This window comes from Schistocerca americana, chromosome 3, assembly GCF_021461395.2.
Source record: "Schistocerca americana isolate TAMUIC-IGC-003095 chromosome 3, iqSchAmer2.1, whole genome shotgun sequence".
Taxonomy (NCBI): domain Eukaryota; kingdom Metazoa; phylum Arthropoda; class Insecta; order Orthoptera; family Acrididae; genus Schistocerca; species Schistocerca americana.
Window position 1 is genome coordinate 586,818,812 of NC_060121.1, and position 21,018 is coordinate 586,839,829.

Below are 21,018 nucleotides of genomic sequence, written 5' to 3' on the forward strand. Positions count from 1 at the left end.
AGAGTGAGAGTCTGTGGCACCTCCCATTAGCATCTGTGAGCGTAGGAGAGCAAGAAGAGAAATGAGTCAATGGATAATGACCCTCTTGCTGGGCTACAATGGTTCTCATTAAGCAAGCACATGACCTTTTATAAGAAAAATCCAACTACACAGTAAATGCATGCACTTTGATAGAAAAAGACAATTGTGGGAGAATTCCTTGATCAATTCCATAAGAGCATTTCTGTAAAGTGTTTTTGATGGAGTGGTAGATAAAAAGAGTACACGGTAGTGTGCAGTTTTAGACTGCAACAATAAATATGAGATGTTTACTTGCTAAACACAGTAAAATCTGTAGAGTGATAATAGTTCCTTCCAAAACCGACATTCTTCCTACAAAATCTGGAGCCTATTAGCAAAAGATAATCACCTTCTTTGAACTGTATTTCTCACACACATTCACATATGAGATGCTCCAGTGCCTGAAGCTTTAATTCCTACATGTGATTCCCAAATCCATTCCTATTTCACTTATGTATGAGAACTATTTATTGTCTAGGTTCCCTCAGGGATCAGTACATCATTCTTAGTGGAAAACTGTCATTAGAAGTTAATGCAACACCTCAAGCACATGTAGTAGAATCACTGCTGTTCACAACAGTAAGAGGGTAGGGTGATTCTGGTACACTATCTCTGAATGGAATAGATTAAAAATGAAGAGGGGGAGGTGTATTTTAGTACATTACATGCCCTTTGCCACACAGTGTGTATACCACAATTGTAGATGTGCATAGTTTGACATATCGGTTGAAATGCATAGCCTGGCATCACTTTCTGTAAAAGCTGTTAAAACGATATATGAATTTATTGCTTCTTTATTTATTTCCTACCTATTCCCAGCCATGTGCTTCTGTGGCTCATTCTGGTTAAATAGAAAAGAAATAAAAGAGAAAACACATATTTCTAATATGTATGGGATTCGGATAGATGTCTTAATCCCCCCCAGTCTCTGTCCATCATCTCGGAGCACTTTTCTCTGTCCATCTTGCCCTCCCCCCTCTCCACCATCTCTTCCGTCTGCCTCTCTCTGTCCATCAGCTCCTCCCCCTTTCTCTGTTCATCTTCTCCTCCTCCCTCCCTCTCCATCTTCTTCTGCCCCCTCTCTTTGTCTATCACCTCCTCCCCCCTTCTGGTCCCCTTTCTGTGCCCGTCTTCTCCCCCACCTCCTCTCTCCCCATCTCATCCTACACCTCTTAATGTCCATTGAGGTCTTTCAGCTTTTTAGTAGAGAAACCCAGCACAGCCCAGGTACGTATTTATAGCTGTTAGTCTATGTTCATACCACATAGTGTCTGGCCTTGTGCTTAATGTTTATGATGTCATATCTCCTGAACTGTGTGTCATACAATGATATAATTTTGTAGGTATATTCAGTGCCATATCTTGATATCGTCTGCAAAATGTGTTGGGAATGGAGTTAAGAACAATGAAGTTACAAATTTAAACGTCATGCAATGATGCGGCAGTTTTCCATGCATCTCATTGCTTATGATGTTATATCTCCTGAAATATGTATCATACAATGATATAATTTTGCACTTACATTCAGTGGTACACGGGGTGACCCAAAAAGATGGGAAATTCATCATAATATCTTTATTTCTCAATATTTTTACACCAAATTTTTATCACCTTCAGAGTATTCTCCATTGACCACAATGTATTTCTTCAAACAATCCTTCCATTGTTCAAAACAGTTTTTAAATTCACTTATTGGGATGTTCTCTATGCCTTCCAGTGATTTTTGTTTTACCTCCTCTACAGTGGCAAACGCTTTCTTTCATGTTCCTTTTAAGTCTGGGTGCTGTTTTTGGTCAAAAACTGCTTTATAGAGGGGGCTGTGTGGGCCGGGATGTTGACATGATGGATGAACCAGTTGCCTGTGTGCCAAAATCTGCTCTTTTCTTCTGGATACTCTCCCCAGTCTTTTCAAAACCTCCAAGTAGAACTCCTGGTTGACAGTTTGATCCGGGGGAATGAACTCCACATGCACAAGACCTCTGCAATAGAAGAAACAAATGAGCATTGATGTTTGACTTCACTTGGCGAGCTTCTTTGGAACGAGGAGAGCCATTTGTCTTCCACTGGCTTGAGTCGTATCCATAGCACCACGATTCATCACCAGTAATCATCTCGGAAAAAAAAATTCAGGGTTCTCTTTGAGCTGATTTTGAAGCTCAAAACATGCCTGAAGTTTATGCGCCCTTTGCTTGTCTGTGAGAAGGTGAGGGACAAATTTGGCTGGAACACTTCTCATGTGCAAATCTTCAGATAATATCCTCAGAATTGAATTGCATGATATTCCAGACATCTCACAGTGTTAATAAATGGTTTGGCGACTGTCTTCACGAACAAGGACATTGATTTTGTCGACGTTTTCATCATTCTTGATATTGAGGTGCATACTGAATAAGTTTGGTCTTCAATTGACATTTCTCCATTTTTAAAACATGAAAACCACTTGCGGACTCTGGTTTTACTTAGGGCAGCATCCCCATAAGCAGTCTTAAGCATTACAATACTTTCTGTGGCCGATTTCCCCAACACGAAACAAAATTTCACAGCCGCACGTTGCTCTCGACAATCTGCCATCACGTTTTCACCGAAATGGGAAAAGTTATTTTACTAAAAAACTCTCATGGGCAAACCGACGCACTCACAGTGACACAACTTTGCACACTGACTCAGGTGGCGTGACCATAATGGATACCTGGTTGAACAATGGGTTCCCCCACTCTCCTTCCCCACTGCAGCCCAATTACCGGTACTTTTGGGTCTCCCCTCATACACTCCTGGAAATTGAAATAAGAACACCGTGAATTCATTGTCCCAGGAAGGGGAAACTTTATTGACACATTCCTGGGGTCAGATACATCACATGATCACACTGACAGAACCACAGGCACATAGACACAGGCAACAGAGCATGCACAATGTCGGCACTAGTACAGTGTATATCCACCTTTCGCAGCAATGCAGGCTGCTATTCTCCCATGGAGACGATCGTAGAGATGCTGGATGTAGTCCTGTGGAACGGCTTGCCATGCCATTTCCACCTGGCGCCTCAGTTGGACCAGCGTTCGTGCTGGACGTGCAGACCGCATGAGACGACGCTTCATCCAGTCCCAAACATGCTCAATGGGGGACAGATCCGGAGATCTTGCTGGCCAGGGTAGTTGACTTACACCTTCTAGAGCACGTTGGGTGGCACAGGATACATGCGGACGTGCATTGTCCTGTTGGAACAGCAAGTTCCCTTGCCGGTCTAGGAATGGTAGAACGATGGGTTCGATGACGGTTTGGATGTACCGTGCACTATTCAGTGTCCCCTCGACGATCACCAGTGGTGTACGGCCAGTGTAGGAGATCGCTCCCCACACCATGATGCCGGGTGTTGGCCCTGTGTGCCTCGGTCGTATGCAGTCCTGATTGTGGCGCTCACTTGCACGGCGTCAAACACGCATACGACCATCATTGGCACCAAGGCAGAAGCGACTCTCATCGCTGAAGATGACACGTCTCCATTCGTCCCTCCATTCGCGCCTGTCGCGACACCACTGGAGGCGGGCTGCACGATGTTGGGGCGTGAGCGGAAGACGGCCTAACGGTGTGCGGGACCGTAGCCCAGCTTCATGGAGACGGTTGCGAATGGTCCTCGCCGATACCCCAGGAGCAACAGTGTCCCTAATTTGCTGGGAAGTGGCGGTGCGGTCCCCTACGGCACTGCGTAGGATCCTACGGTCTTGGCGTGCATCCGTGCGTCACTGCGGTCCGGTCCCAGGTCGACGGGCACGTGCACCTTCCGCCGACCACTGGCGACAACATCGAGGTACTGTGGAGACCTCACGCCCCACGTGTTGAGCAATTCGGCGGTACGTCCACCCGGCCTCCCGCATGCCCACTATACGCCCTCGCTCAAAGTCCGTCAACTGCACATACGGTTCACGTCCACACTGTCGCGGCATGCTACCAGTGTTAAAGACTGCGATGGAGCTCCGTATGCCACGGCAAACTGGCTGACACTGACGGCGGCGGTGCACAAATGCTGCGCAGCTAACGCCATTCGACGGCCAACACCGCGGTTCCTGGTGTGTCCGCTGTGGCGTGCGTGTGATCATTGCTTGTACAGCCCTCTCGCAGTGTCCGGAGCAAGTATGGTGGGTCTGACACACCGGTGTCAATGTGTTCTTTTTTCCATTTCCAGGAGTGTATATGTGCATACTGTATGTAAAATATTTTGTAAATAAAGTTAATAGCAAAGAAGTAGTAAATTACAACATGACACCTCATGTGGTACTTTTACTGTATGAACACTTCATATCCTCCAGGCCTCTTTCTCTCCCACTATTTCTGTCCATGATGTCATACCCCTTTACCTGTCCATTTTCTCCTTCCTCCTCTCTCCATCTCCTCCTGCCCTTTCCTCTGTCCATCCCCAGCTTTCCTCTTTTTATGTCCATTTCCGCCCACCCCTCTCTCCATGTCCTCTTCCCCTATCTCTGTGATGCTGAACCTTATTTTTTGATATTGTAAATTCAGTTTCTGTAGCAATATTGTAATCATAATCTGATTAGCCACAAATGTAACAATCCTGTTTGCTAACAATATTTCACTTGTGTGTGTCCAAACATTTATTAGTAATCCCTAAAAATCTGAAGTAAATAGCTGAGTACTTTTTAAATTTTTGGAACCAATGTTTCTCCATTTATATATCATATGTCCATCTGGATGTTCATTAGAGTATTGCGTAAAAGTTTTAAGTATATCGGTGGAGAACTTTTTGAGATTTTGGTAATAACTTTTCCCCTTTATACATTATGTATGTAGTTATACATTACATGTATTAAAATTTGGTATCCAAAAACACTTGTATATTTGAATGCAATGTCATGTCGAAATTTCAAAGCAATTAAGAACCTTTAGTGATATATGATTTTGAACAAATGAACATTTACATTTTTATTGATGTAGATTATATACGATATAAAACAGGTATAAAAAAAACAATGCACATATTCACATGCTTAGGTATACAAAACCGTGCACGTTTTTACATGCAACAGTGTGTCAAAATTTGACAGTAATCAGTGAAGAACTTTGGGGATTTAAGAGTTTGAACAAATGAACATTTACAATTTTATTTATATAAGATATAAATGTGTCAATATTATGAAAAAGAAAGTTGTTGCCATATAGCGGATATGCTGAGTCACAGACAGACACAACAAAAAGACTTTCACAATTAAAGCTTTTGGCCGTTAAGGCCTTTGTCAACAATAGACGGCAGTGTGGTTTCAATTGCCTGAGAATGCAGTTGTGTGTGTGAGTTGCGTTTGTATTAGCGAGAGAGAGAGAGAGAGAGAGAGAGAGAGAGAGAGAGAGTGTGTGTGTGTGTGTGTGTGTGTGTGTACCATCTGTTGTTGACAATGGCTTTAATGCCTTAATGGCCGAAAGCTTTAATTGTGAGAGTCTTTTTGTTGTGCCTATCTGTGACTCAGCATCTCCACTATATGGTGAGTAGCAACTTTCCTTTTCATAATAAAGATTTAAATGTTTGCTTGTTCAAAATCCTAAATCTCCAAAAGTTCTTCACTGATTGCTTTGAAATTTTCACCCTACATTGCATTCAAATACATGTGTTTTTATACACTTACTGGAGCACCATGTGGCATATAAATAAGTATATAATATATAAAGAGGTTACATTGTTAGCAAAAATCTCGTGTTAGTTTGTTCAAAAGCTTAAGTCTTCAAAAGTTCTTTGCCAATTCTTTTGAAATTTTGACACAACGTTGCATTTGGATAAATAAGTTTTTACATACCTTCAGGAACACCACCACATTGTAAATAGCTATGACTTACATATATTCCATTTTTATTTATTATGCATATAAGGTGTATATTTATATACCATATAGCCACGATAGACATGAAGCCCACACCTACCACAGTAGTATAAGTAGTATATGCCAACTAGCTCTGCAGATGATGAAGAGATTGAAGAAATGTATGATGAAAGAAAAGAAAATATAAAAATGCAGTAAATGTAGCACACAAAAAGCAATACAAATGTCTCAAAAATGAGATTGACAGGAAGTGCAAAATGGCTAAGCATGGATGGCTAAGAGGACAAATGTGAGAATGTACAGGCATATATCACTAGAGGTACGACAGATACTGCCTACAGGAAAATTACAGAGACCTTAGGAGAAAAGAGAACCACCTACATGAATACCAAGAGCTCAGGTGGAAAACCAGTTCTAAGCAAAGAAGGGAAGGCAGAAAGGTGGAAGGAGTATATAGAGAGTCTATACAAGGGTGATGTACTTGAGGGCAATATTATGGAGATGAAGGAGAACGTAGGTGAAGATGAAATGGGAGATATGTTACTGTGCGAAGAGTTTGACAGAGCACTGAAAGGGCTAAGTCAAAACAAGGTCCTGGGAGAAGACAACATTCCATTAGAATTACTGATAGCCTTGGGAGAGCCAGCCATGACAAAACTATAGCATCTGGTTAGCAAGATGTATGAGACAGGCGAAATACCCTCAGACTTCCAGAAGAATATAATAATTCCAATCCCAAAGAAAGCAGGTTAGATTAGATTTACACAAAATATTACATGACATGTGTTTTTTTTTTTTTTTTTTTTTTTTTTTACAGGTGTGAAAATTAACGAACAATGAGTTTAATAAATCACAGCTGCAAAACACTAACATGAATTCTTTACAGACGAATGGAAAAACTGGTGGAATACAACCTTGGAGAAGATGTGTTTAGATTCCATAGAAATGTCAGCACATGAGGCAATACTGACCCTACGAGTTACCTTGGGAGATAGGGTAAGGAAAGCCAAACCTACGTTTCTAGAATTTGTAAACTTAGAGAAAGCTTTTGACAATGTTGACTGAAATACTCTCTTTCAAATTCTGAAGGTGGCAGGGGTCAAATACAGGGAATGAAAGGCTATTTAAATTTGTATGGCTGGCAGTTATAACAGTAGAGGGGCATGAAAGGGAAGCACTGGTTGGGAAGGGAGTGAGACAGGGTAGTAGCCTATCCCCAATGTTATTCAATCTGTGTATTGAGCAAGCAGTAAATGAAACAAAAGAAAAATTTGGAGTAGGAAATCTATGGAGAAGAAATAAAAACTTTGAGGTTTGCCGATGACATCGTAATTCAGTCAAAGACAACAAAGGACCTGGGAGAGCAGTTGGACGGAATGGGCAGTGCCTTGAAAGGACGATGCAAGATGAACCTCTACAAAAGCAAAATGAGGATAATGGAATGTAGTTGAATTATATCAGGTGATGCTGAGGGAATTAGGTTATCAAATGAGACACTTAAAATAGAAGATGAGTTTTGCTATTTGGGGAGCAAAATAACTGATGATGGTCGAAGCATAGAGGATATAAAATGTAGACTGGCTATGCCAAGGAAAGCCTTTTTGAAGATGAGGAGTTTCTTAACATTGAGTATAGATTTAAGTGTCAGGAAGTCTTTTCCGAAAGTTTTTGTATGGAGTGTAGCCATGTATGGAAGTGAAACATGAACGATAAATAGTTTAAACAAGAAGAGAATAGAAGCTTTTGAAAAGTGGTGCTACAGAAGACTGCTGAAGATTAGATGGGTAGAACATGTAACTAATGAGGAGGTGCTGAACAGAATTGGGGAGAAGAGGTATTTGTGGCACAACTTGACTAGAAGAAGGATCGGTTGGTAGGACACGTTCTGCGGCATCAAGGGATCACCAATTTGATACTGGCGGACAGCGAGGGGGGTAAAAATCATCGAGGTAGACCAAGAGATGAATACACTAAGCATATTCAGAAGGATTTAGGTTGGAGTAGGTACTTGGAGATGAAGAAGCTAGCACAGGATAGGGTAGCATAGAGAGCTCATCACACTAGTCTCTGGACTGAAGACCACAACAGCAACAGCAACAACAACAACAACAACATATTGTTATTGTCATGTAAGTTATATTTGGCCTCTGTACCATTTGACACATTCTATATGCTTCCAATTCACTTGCTAATAAATAAAAATGAAAATATCATATTATGGAAAGAGTGCAGAGAATAGCAGCTACATCTACATGCTCTATAACCCCTCTGCACCCCCCCCCCCCCCCTTCCCTCGCCCACTCCAACATTTTGCTGTGCACCTGAAAATTGCGGATGCACAATATTAGCATATCAACAAATTAGCACATGCCAGAGCATAAAACCATATTACAAGAACTCAAACGGAATAAAATCAACTATAACTCCCGGATTTTCCTATACACACTTCACTAGTATTCTTTTTTATGAATAACTAAAACTCTGTAATTATAAGCAGATTGTTTGATAATTTTTTTAAAAGAAATTAACCACTAACATTCCACGTGGGAAAAATATATCTAAAAACAAAGAAGATGTGACTTACCAAATGAAAGCGCTGGCAGGTTGATACACACACAAACAAACACAAACATACACACAAAATTCTAGCAATAAAAAAAAATTATATATATATATATATATATAAAAAAAACAGAGATGATGTGACTTACCATACAAAAGCACTGGCAGGTCGATAGAAACACAAACAAACACACACAAAATTCTAGCTTTCCCAACCAACGGCTGCTTCATCAGGAAAGAGGGAAGGAGAGGGAAAGACGAAAGGATGTGGGTTTTAAAATATATATATATATATATATAAAGCTTTCTTTAACCTTTCACATACCAGTTAGTTCACGGTGTTCTTCTGAGACTCTGCTAGGAGCCTGAATCATAGGTACACTTCCCACTAATCCATTTGTGATTCCCAGTATCAGTGAGAATAACATTGGATAGCCTTCTCCAGAAATAACAGGGCTTCCACGTGGAGTTGTACACAAGAGAAGCAGTGGGACCAGCATTGTTCGAACCCATGCAAAAACAATAAGCTGTGTGCGTGACCAGTCATACGGGATAGATGCCAGGACCTGTAAGTAAAAATATTAAACACTACATTTTAATTAGTCCTATAACTAAGTATAGCTCTGAATTTCCAACATCATAATACTTAGCAAAATGGTTGTGAATTAAGAAATATTCAAAATCCCATTACACCAGGAAATTTACAATATGAGCTAAAGCATTCTTGTCTTCCAGAAAATGTTCTGGAAAAAAATTACCAAATCACAAACTTTTAGATAATTCATTTCATGGAGTAAATAGTTATACAGCAAATAGAAAAAGATAAGAGAAAAGAAAGGGCTTATTTGTGAATCAACACGATGACTGGAGTTGGTGAATTGCAATAACTGCATAATGCTCAACCAGTAGATGTCCCCCAAACTCTTGTAGTGGTACAAAGCAGAGTAATTAGATGGCCAGAGAAACTTGAGTGTGGTAAGTCTACCTGGTCGACAGATGCCAAGTATTTCTTGGAGGGTTAGAGTCTGTCTCCAGGGTTCAGAAACACTGATGTTACAAAGGGGGTGAAGTGGGGATTGTAACATCACAGAAGTGGGTGTGAGTGCTGTGCTTCAAAACATTGGTATAAAATGCAAGGCTATTAAAGCTATATTTAAAATGCTGCTCTTGCCTAAGCGGACGAGTAGCATTAGAGGCCTTTGTCATAACTCCCCCCCCCCATCCCCCCCCCTCTCCCAGTAACAGGTAAACAATGGTTAGTGCAAGCTTCCGGCTTTCTTGTGGTCACACAAAGCTTGCATTCAGTAGTCATATGCTAGAAACATGTATTGGTAAGCATTTACACTTTTTATTTCTTATCTCAAAAGCAGTCACACATCGAAGACCCATAAAGTAACTTAGTTACACCTGTCACGATAATTAAAACAGAAATATACAACAAGTTATGTACAATTGGCAGTCAGATGAAAATTAGAAAGATGGAAAAAAGTAAGTAAATTGTTTATTATTTCAAAAGTAATCACCATAACTGTTAATACATTTATTCCACTGTGAGACAAGATGGTCAATGTGGTTGTGTATGGAACCATAACTGTACCCAGGTGTGCACTTCTTCATCTGAAGTATGAGGTTCATTCAAATGAAACCTGGTCAGTGGTTCTACCTTTGCCTTACACATAATGCGTCACCACGCAACTGCATGTATGGTGGCACCATCTATTGGTAGAAGAACTGACATGTGTGCATCGTTTGATGTTGCATAGCGACAGTGTGGTTTCACGCTGAAGAGAAGGTTGTCACACGAGTTATCGTCCACTACCGAACATGCAGGCAAGTAAGCACGACCAATGAGGAGTGATTCGGCTTTTGGCAGCAGAGGGGGTTGGAGGCCGTGAAATGTATCAACGGATGAAGGCTGTGTACAGTGAGTACAGTCTGACACGTTGACATGTTGTGGGATGGTGCAAATGATTCCTTGGGGGGCGCGAGTCACTGGAAGATGATGCTTGTCCTGGACAGGCTCATCATGTCATCACACTGGAAATGGTTGCAGAAGTGAATGCTTTAGTCTCGGACAACCGCAGAATCACTGTGGATGAGATCCATCACTCTTTGGACCCCTAAAACGAGCTATTCGTGGATATTGATTCACAACAGACAACGAAGTGTGTGACTGTGTCTAGGCCTGGACGATCAGCTAGTGTCACAGTGGGGTAAATGTGCCAACAGTTTTGGCGACTATTTTTGAGTGTGTGTACTGTATGTAACTCCATTTTTGAGTTAATAAAATTGATATCATAACTTTACACCAGTGACTGGGTTTCATCTGAATGCCCCTTATAAATAGACAGCCATGAATGTCTTTCTCCATGGCTCCAAAAAGATATAAATCACTTGAGGAGAGATCATGACTGTATGAAGGCTGCATACAGGCTTCCCACAGAACTTCCACAGCATAGTTGAAACAACCACCACAACAGATGGGGTATTACAAGTGTACTAAATTTTTTACTGGACAATATTTGGCCACAGAGAGTGCACTGCTGAAGCTTTCGCCAGATCTTTGGCAGTGCATATCGCTGCACACAGACTGCATTGCAAGAAGTAGTCTGTAATCCGTTCAACACCACTCTCACACAGCACTGACTCCAGAATTGAGCTTCATCTGTGTAGGATGTAACTGCACCTTGCGACACTGCTTTCAAGTCAGTTGAGTGTCTTCCAAGTGGCCCAGTCTTCTTTGTAGCCAGGGGTCATACTCTCAACTGGTATCAGCCAGTCTTTGATGTGCTGGCTCCTGCTGCACTACTCCTGAAGTCGTCTTGCTTAGTTTGGTTCCTGAACAGGGGTTGGGCCGCATGTGCTGTAGCTTTGATCCTCTCTTTCCTGGCTGCCGAAAGCCTTAATATGTCTGGGAATGCTATTTCAGTAAGGCAGTACAGCATCTCTAGAGGTATATAGTGGAGACAGCCTGTCATGATGTGGCACATTCAGTTAAAAGCTACATCCACAGTTCTAAAGTGGCAAGACTGACAGTATACTGGAAAGGCACATTCTGTTGCAGAGCAGTACAAAGCTAAGATTGATATTTTACTGTCTCTAGTTTGGAGCCCCAAGTTGTTCTAGTGACCTCCTGTACCACATTTTTTCTTGCAATCGCTTTCTGCTTGGTGTTTATGCAATGTTTCTTATATGTCAGTGCTTGTTCCAAATAGATCCTGAGATATTTAGGGGCTGTGCAGTGTTCCAGCAGAGTTCCTTCGGAGGTAATCAATAGGCTTCTAGTGGCCTCCTTGTTCTTCACGTAGAATTTACATGCCTGCAGATTAGAAGGATTTGGCTTCAGATGGTGTATCTTGTAGTCAGTGGACACTACGTCTAGGGCTTTTGATAGCTTTCACTTGGTGCTCTTCAAAGACTTTTTCCTGATCTGTGGTTGCATTATCATCTGGTCAGGGTGCAAACACAGTCTTTCGTGATGCTGTCAGTGTTCCTAAGCAGAAGGAGATAATTAACAGTGTATCTTATGCTGCTGACAGGTCTCTAAACACTGTCCCTGCAATCCCTTGCTTTCCAAAGGCATCTTCTATATGCTGAGTCAGTTTTGGTATTTGTGAGGCTTAGTTCTTTCCTCCTCTGAACCCAGCTACTTGTGGGATTAAGAATGGGTCAGTCTTCATCAGTATCTGTACAAGTACTCTCTCCAGCACTTTGTAAAAAAGGTACAGTAGAGAGATTGGCCTGCAGTTGTTTGCATCATTCCTGTCTTTTTCTGGTTTTGGGATAGCTATGACCCTTGCTCTCCTTCAATTTTTTGGTATTCTGCAGGAATGGGCACAATTGCTCATCGATTGCAAGAACAATCTTGTGGCTGCAAGGCTGAGGTTCTGTACCTGTATTCATAGATTGTTGAGATTGGCTGTTTTACTCTCTTACATTTGTCCAAGGCAAGTTGCAGTTCACCTACAGTCAAAGGGTTTTGTTGGTTTGCTGTCTGATGATTATGTTGTTTCTCATTTTTGTGGTTGTAGTTGGCTTTCCACTTAATGAGAGTTGATGTGCTATTTGGTTGGGCTTCATGTTACAAAGTGAGTTTGTTTGGGAAGTATCATTTCTGAGACATCTTAGCAACCTCTATGCTTGCTGGCTGCTTCTGCACATGACCACTTCTGTTATCATTTTCATCTACAGCTCCTTCTTAGCATGTGAGATGGAGGCAAGGAGTTTTTTGTGCATCCTGGAGAGTTTATTCAATAAAAGGATCCTCTTTATGAAGTTTGTAGTGTTCCTCCAGCAGAAAGACTGTTTCTTACATTGTACCTGAAAGATACTGGGTCCTTCAGTCTCTGGAATGAACAGTTGAGAGTGGTGTCTCACTAATTCAATGAAGTGTTCATATCTTTCAGGCACTAGAGCAACTGTACTAATCTTCTCATATGGCACAGCAGAGAACTCAGCCCAGTCTACCTTTCTGAAGTGGTATCTGTATCTGAAGGCTACATCCCATGATTTCACTGCTGGGTTCACCTGACACATGATCACTCGGTGTTGATCTTGTGGTATTGGTGTACATATTTACTTTGCACAATGCAGTCACTCACAAACAGGAAGTCTGACTTATATCTACATGGCAGTCTTTTACAGCTGAAGGTGGGAGAAAGCTTGCTGTTGTGAATTGGGGAAAGATTGTCAGCTTTTGCCAAATACAACATCCTTCGCCATTTTTGTCATCTTGCAGGTAGCCCCATGTGTGACTGTCACTATTAAAATCACCTATTACATCTGACCTTTACTTTTTGTGGAAGTTCTTGGGTGGGCCGAAGGACAACTGTGCATTTGGTGGTTTACATAAGGAGGAGATTAAACAGTGCTGAGCTCTTTGGAGATGATTTCCGCCCATGAACCAAGGATCTTGCCATGATGGGGTGACTTGCATGCCTCAATGATATAGATAACTGCATGATGAATGGACACAGAACTAGGGTGCATACTGGCACAATATCTTTGGTCTTGGTATTGTTCATGTTGAGCACCACAGCTGATATTAATGTTGAGGAATAATAAAAATCTCCTTAGCTGCATCATTACACAATTACTGCATTCTGACTGGTTTTATTCACTGAACATGTTCAGGTTGCAGAATTGTGCTAAAGCCAAATATCAAGTCCAAAAACACTCATCATATTTTACTGTAAGCAGCATGTCAAGTCTGCTCATAATATTTGTGTCAAAATGTTTATGATCAGTGTTTCTGGATTTGGTCTTTGATATTACAAACTACATACAGACCATTTATGTCATTACTCATCAACCTGAAGATGTTCAATGAACAAAAGCAGTTGTAACACCGAGCGAGGTGGCGCAGTGGTTAGACACTGGACTCGCATTCGGAAGGACGACGGTTCAATCCTGCGTCCGGCCATCCTGATTTAGGTTTTCCGTGATTTCCCTAAATCACTCCAGGCAAATGCCGGGATGGTTCCTCTGAAAGGGCACGGCCGGCTTCCTTCTCCATCCTTCCCTAATCCGATGAGACCGATGACCACGCTGTCTGGTCTCCTTCCCCAAACCAACCAACCAACCAGTTGTAACACAACAAATGTATAATAATACTGTTGAGGTGGTTTTTATTAATCAATAACACAATAACCTATTGCAGAGCATGCTGTAAAACATGACAGTCATGACCCTAGTGCCTGTTTCATCACACATGGCATCTGGATTCTCCCTCCTGTCAGAACTCCACAGGTGGGAAATGGCATTACGATATGTGCTTGGTTCTCATAAACCACATGGCCTAAATTTTCATTATTTTCAATGGTCTTAGCATCTCCTGTCACTTTCCCAGTTTTCACTGCCATTTATTTTACTACATACCTTTAATTTTGCAACCTGCCTTTTATATTATTTGCATATTTTCTGCTACCCAGTGATTTTATTAGCTTGTTATTTACATACAAAGAGTCTTAAATCCTTCAGTACACAACACACAGTTTATTGCATGAAAGTATAAAAAGAACATAAGTTCGCTGGCATACACCAATTTTGGAAGATACTTATGTTTTATATGTCTCAATGTACTGTCTTGATTTCTTGGTCTCATATTCCTGCTTGTCAATGACTCAATGTTTCTGCTATTCAGTGAGTGGACTTGTTACTCCTAAATAATTAACAATATGTCAGGTTTAATTCACAGAGAGAATTAAGACCACTGAGATCTAGCTCAAACACATGTTCTTTTTTCAGCAATAATCTCTATCAGTAATTTGTACTGATTATTTAGTTGCAATAAGCCTTAGGGTTCTTGAGCAATGTCCACATAATCTTGATATTGGCTTGTGTGACTTTACTGAACTTGAATGAGAAACAAAGAGACTCATGCAGTACTGTTTTCCATAGTCTAAAAATACTGCCATTTCCATTTCTATACATTTACAAAACAATAATATCATTAATAAAAGGAAATGCACTACTAGAAAGAAATGCAGATGTTCATACATAAGAAACAAGAAATAAAGACCAGTTGAGAAGTATACAACACTGTCTGAGAGTTGCTGAAAAGGATCCTTGATACTTGGGTGTCTAACTCATAAAGTGCCTCCCAGAGAGTTTACAGGACAACGTGAGCAAAAAGACATTCCAAAAACTTTTAAAGGATTATTTAATGGAAAATGAAATTTTAGTGTAGAAGAGTATATGTCTCAATTGATGAATTTTAATTATTTATTTTTATTTACACGTCAAGTTCCATAGGACCAAAATGAGGAGCAAATCTCCAAGGTCTTGGAACATGTTAGTACATGAAATTAGGACATAAAAGTAATAACAGATAAAAATAAAATGTTTATGAACCCAAAAAAAGTCAATCTATAAGTTTAAGTAAACACAATCAACAATACAACAAGAATCAGCTTCATTTTTCAAGGAAATCCTCGAAAGAACACAAGGAGTGACCCAAGAGTAATCTCTTCAGTTTCGATTTGAAAGCATGTGGATTACTGCTAAAAATGCAGATTTGATTTCTGCCAAGTACTAACTGACCCGCAACTTCTTCACTTTCGAAGGCCAGTCATACCAACAATTAAAGGGAACAGCCATGGGTACCAGGATGGCCCCCTCGTACGCCAACCTATTCATGGGTCGCTTAGAGGAAGCCTTCTTGGTTACCCAGGCCTGGCAACCCAAAGTTTGGTACAGATTTATTGATGACATCTTCATGATCTGGACTCACAGTGAAGAAGAACTCCAGAATTTCCTCTCCAACCTCAACTCCTTTGGTTCCATCAGATTCACCTGGTCCTACTCCAAATCCCATGCCACTCCCTTGGCGTTGACCTCCACCTGTCCAATGGCCTGCTTCACACGTCCATCCACATCAAACTCACCAACAAGCAACAGTACCTCCATTATGACAGCTGCCACCCATTCCACATCAAACGGTCCCTTCCCTACAGCCTAGGTCTTCGTGGCAAACGAATCTGCTCCAGTCCGGAATCCCTGAACCATTACACCAACAATCTGAAAACAGCTTTCGCATACTGCAACTACTCTCCTGACCTGGTACAGAGGCAAATAACCAGAGCCACTTCCTCATCCCCTCAAGCCCAGAACCTTCCACAGAAGAACCACAAAAGTGCCCCACTTGTGACTGCATACTTTCCGGGACTGGATCAGACTCTGAATGTGGCTCTCCAGCAGGGATACGACTTCCTCAAATCCTGCCCTGAAATGAGATCCATCCTTCATGAAATCCTCCCCACTCCACCAAGAGTGTCTTTCCGCTGTCCACCTAACCTTCGTAACCTCTTAGTTCATCCCTATGAAATCCCCAAACTACCTTCCCTACCCTCTGGCTCCTACCCTTGTAACCGCCCCCGGTGTAAATTCTGTCCCATGCACCCTCCCACCACCACCTACTCCAGTCCTGTAACCCGTAAGGTGTACACAATCAAAGGCAGAGCCACGTGTGAAAGCACCCACGTGATTTACCAACTGACCTGCCTACACTGTGAAGCTTTCTATGTGGGAATGACCAGCAACAAACTGTCCATTCGCATGAATGGACACAGGCAGACAGTGTTTGTTGGTAATGAGGATCACCCTGTGGCTAAACATGCCTTGGTGCACGGCCAGCACATCTTAGCACAGTGTTACACTGTCCGGGTTATCTGGATACTTTCCACTAACACCAACCTGTCAGAACTCCGGAGATGGGAACTTGCCCTTCAGTATATCCTCTCTTCTCGTTATCCATCAGGCCTCAATCTCCGCTAATTTCTAAATTCAATTTGCCGCCACTCATACCTCACCTGTCTTTCAACAACATCTTTGCCTCTGTACTCCTGCCTCGACTGACATCTCTGCCCAAACACTTTGCCTTTACAAATGTCTGCTTGTGTCTGTGTATGGGCGGATGGATATGTGTGTGTGTGCACGAGTGTATACCTGTCCGTTTTTCCCCCTAAGGTAAGTCTTTCCGCGCCCGGGATTGGAATGACTCCTTACCCTCTCCCTTAAAACCCACCCTTTCGTCTTTCCCTCTCCTTCCCTCTTTCCTGCTTTCGTTTGGTAAGACACATCATCTTTGTTTTTAGATATATTTTTCCCACGTGGAATGTTTCCCTATATATATATCAATGGAGTAAAAGGAGTTGGCCACTAATAAATCCTTTAGGCTTCTCTTAAACTGAATTTCATTGGTTGTTAAGCTTTTTATGGCTGCTGGCAAGTTATTGAAAATGTGTGTTCCTGAAGAATGCACACCTTTTTGTACAAGAATAAGTGACTTTAAATCCTTGTGAAGATTATTCTTATTTCTAGTATTGATTCCATGAATTGAGCTGTTGGTTTGAAAAAGTGATATATTTTTAATGACAAATTTCATTAAGGAATAAATATATTGGGAAGCAGTAGTTAGTATCCCTAGTTCCCTAAACAGGTTTCTGCAGGATGTTCTTGAGTTCACACCACATATAACTCTTACTGCACTTTTTGTGCCTGCAAAACTTTAGCTTGGCTTGATGAATTACCCCAAAAAGTAATCCCATATGACATGGAATGAAAGTAAGCATAGTATGCCGCTTTTTCATTTTTATATCCTCTATGTCTGACACAGTTCGCATTGGAAACAGAGATTTGTTAAGACGCTTCAGCAGTTCTGTGGTGTGCTCCTCTCAGTTGAATTTATTATCTAACTGTAATCCCAAGAATTTAACACTGTCCACTTCTTCTATCTTCTTGTCATCGTATGTTAGACATATACTCGTGGGACACCCCTTACAAGTTCTGAACTGCATGTAGTGTGTTTTTTCAAAGTCTAGTGTCAAGGAATTGGCTAGGAACCAGTGATTAATGTCCACCAATATTTTATTAGCTGATCTTTCTAAGACTACACTTGATTTGCTATTTATTGCAATCTTTGTATCATCGGCAAACAAAACGAACTTGGCATCTGGTAATGTTACTGATGAAAGGTCATCGATATACTCAAGAAAAAGTAAGGGCCCCAAAAGGGAACCTTTTGGGACCCTACATGTAATTAGTTCTCAGTTGGATGATGCCTGATAGCTCGATACATGTCTCTTTCCTAATAACACCTTTATTCATGCCAGAGATATACGATTTGAACCATTTTGCAGCATTTCCTGTTACACTATAATATTCTAATTTACTTAAAAGGATATTGTGATTTACACAGTCAAATGCCTTTGACAAACCACAAATTATACCAGTTGCCTGCAATTTTTTGTCTAACGAATTAAGCAGATTTTCACTGTAGGTGTAGATAGCCTTCTCAATATCAGAACCTTTTAGAAATCCAAACTGTGACTTTGACAGTATGTTATTTGAGATAAGATGGTTATGAAGCCGACTGTACATTACTTTTTCTAAAATTTTTGAGAATGCTGGCAACAGTGAAATTGGACAAATTTGATGCTATTTCTTTAGCTCCCTTCTTGAGCAGTGGCTTAACTTCAGCATATTTCAACCATTCAGGAAATATTCCACTGATAAACGACTGGTTACACAGATAGCTTAATATGTTACTTAGCTCAGAATCACATTCTTTAATTAAGTTTGTTGATATTTCATCTTCCCATTAGATGTTTTTGATTTTTAAGATTTTATGATGGACATTATTCCTGTTGGGGTAGTGAGGGTCAAATTCATATTATGGAAGTTACTTGAAATGTCTGGTCTGAGGTATTCCATAGCAGCATCTACCGAACCTGACAACCCCATCTTTTCAGTAACAGTTATAAAATGTTCATTAAAAAGTTCTGCAACACTATACACATCTGTCACCAACGTACCATTTACTCTTAATGCTATTTGTTACTCTTCATGTATGGTTCTACAGGTCTCCTCCTTCACTATATCCCATATTGTCTTTATTTTGTTATCTGATATGACTATCTTTTCCTTGTAATATATTTGCTTTGACGTCTGTAATACAATCTTTAATATTTTGCAGTATTTCTTGTAATGTGCTATAGCATCAACATCGGAACTGTTTTGCATTGACAGATACAGTTTTCTTTTTGTTTTACAAGATACCCCTATTCCTTGAGTAATCCATGGCTTCTTTGTAGACTTTGCTCTAACCTTGGTAAGTTTTGGGGGAAAACAGTGTTCGAATAAGGTGTAAGCACTTTATTAGCAAAAGTGTTATATTTTTCATTCATCCCATGAGTACTGTAAACATCAGTCCAGTGAATGTCTCTGAGGAGTGTCCTAAAATAATCAATTTTTGGCTTATTGATTACCCTCTTGAGCTCAGATTTAACAGATTTTATATCCTGTTCAATATTAACATTTAACAGAAGGAACTGCATGTCATGGTCTGAGAGATCATTGACTATTGGTTTTGTAATATGATTTTGTTCATTGGACTTTTCTATAAAGATATTATCAATGGCTGTTTGTGAGCAATTGGCTACCCTAGTGGGGAACTTGACAGTGGGAATTAAGTTGAATGATAGTGTTACTAACTCAAATAAGTTCTTATTGGGAGAGTCTTTAAGGTAGTGCTATTTTCATTGTTTTCTACAAGAAGTGGCTAGCAACCACAGTTTAGTCAACAATCAGCCGCCTTTAGTGAATTAGCAGTCTAGTTAAAAGTTGTTAACTCTCTACAGTAAATTGATTTCTTAGGATGGATAGGATGTGTGACTGCTGTGTACGGACACAGGATGAGCTGGCCACTGTTCGCGAACAGCTGAACGTGTTGATGGCCGTGGTCAGCTGTCTTCAGGCTGCTGCCTCGGAGTGTAGCAGCAGTGGGGAGTCTGGTGCGTCGCATGATACACCTCAGGTGTTACATGCTTCACCCATTGTCCCTTCTGTCGAGACATTTTCGGGGGTACCGGGCGCGGTTGGGCCACCCTCTCCCCAAGGGGAGTGGCAGGTTCAGCGGCGTTCGCGGCACACGAGGTGGAGGGTCAATGTGGAGGCTGGCCGTGTGGCATCGCCCGCTCTGCCTGTGAGTGGACATGTGGCCGCTCCTTCAGCAAGGTCCAAGCAGGCACACGGGGGGAGGGGTTTATTAGTTATTGGGAGCTCCAACTTTAGGCAGGTGATGGAGCCCCTTAGGGAAATGGCGGAAAGGTCGGGGAAGAAGGCCAGTGTTCACTCTGTCTGCTTGCCGGGGGGTCTCATCCGAGATGTGGAGGACGCCCTGCCGGCGACGACAGAGAGCACTGGGTGCACCCGACTGCAAATTGTTGCTCATGTCGGCACCAATGACTCCTGCCGTCTGGGTTCGGAGGTCATCCTCAGTTTGTACAGGCGGTTGGCGGAATTGGTGAAGGCGGAAAGCCTCACTCGCGGGGTGGAATCAGAGCTAACTATTTGTAGTATCGTTCCCAGAACCGATCGTGGTCCTCTGGTTTGGAGCCGAGTGGAAGGCTTAAGCCAGAGGCTCAGACGATTCTGCGGAGATCTGGGGTGCAAATTTCTCAACCTTCGCTATCGGGTGGAGAAATGTAGGGTCTCCCTGAATAGGTCAGACGTGCACTACATGCCGGAAGCGGCTACAAGGGTAGCGGAGTATGTGTGGAGTGCACATGTGGGTTTTTTAGGTTAGAGAATACCCTCCCTACGCCCGACAAGATGCCTCCTGAGATGCGGCAAGGTAGGAGTAGGCAAAATGCAACAGGGCATAACAATATTAATGTGCTAATAGTAAACTGCAGGAGCGTGTATAGAAAGGTCCCAGAACTGCTCTCATTAATAAACGGTCACAACGCCCATATAGTACTAGGGACAGAAAGTTGGCTGAAACCAGACATAAACATTAATGAAATCCTAAACTCAGATTGGAATGTATACTGCAGAGACAGGCTGAACAGTGAAGGGGGAGGCGTGTTTATAGCGATAAGAAGTGCAATAGTATCGAAGGAAATTGATGGAGATCCAAAATGTGAAACGATTTGGGTGAAGGTCACGGTTAAAGCAGGCTCAGACATGGTAATTGGACGTCTCTATAGGCCCCCTTGCTCAGCAGCTGTTGTGGCTGAGCACCTGAAGGATAATTTGGAAAATATTTCGAATAGATTTCCCCACCATGTTA

At 41.6% G+C, this 21,018-nt stretch overlaps 1 protein-coding gene across 1 annotated transcript in view; it reads right to left on the reverse strand.

Moving 5' to 3' along the window:
- LOC124605592 (equilibrative nucleoside transporter 4) overlaps positions 1 to 21,018 on the reverse strand; it is a 201,826-nt gene that overhangs the window by 43,789 nt on the left and 137,019 nt on the right. Inside the window, exon 9 of the mRNA XM_047137379.1 lies at positions 8,773 to 9,013. Within this exon, the coding sequence (XP_046993335.1) occupies positions 8,773 to 9,013 (241 nt within the window). The remainder of the gene's footprint in view (positions 1 to 8,772; positions 9,014 to 21,018) is intronic.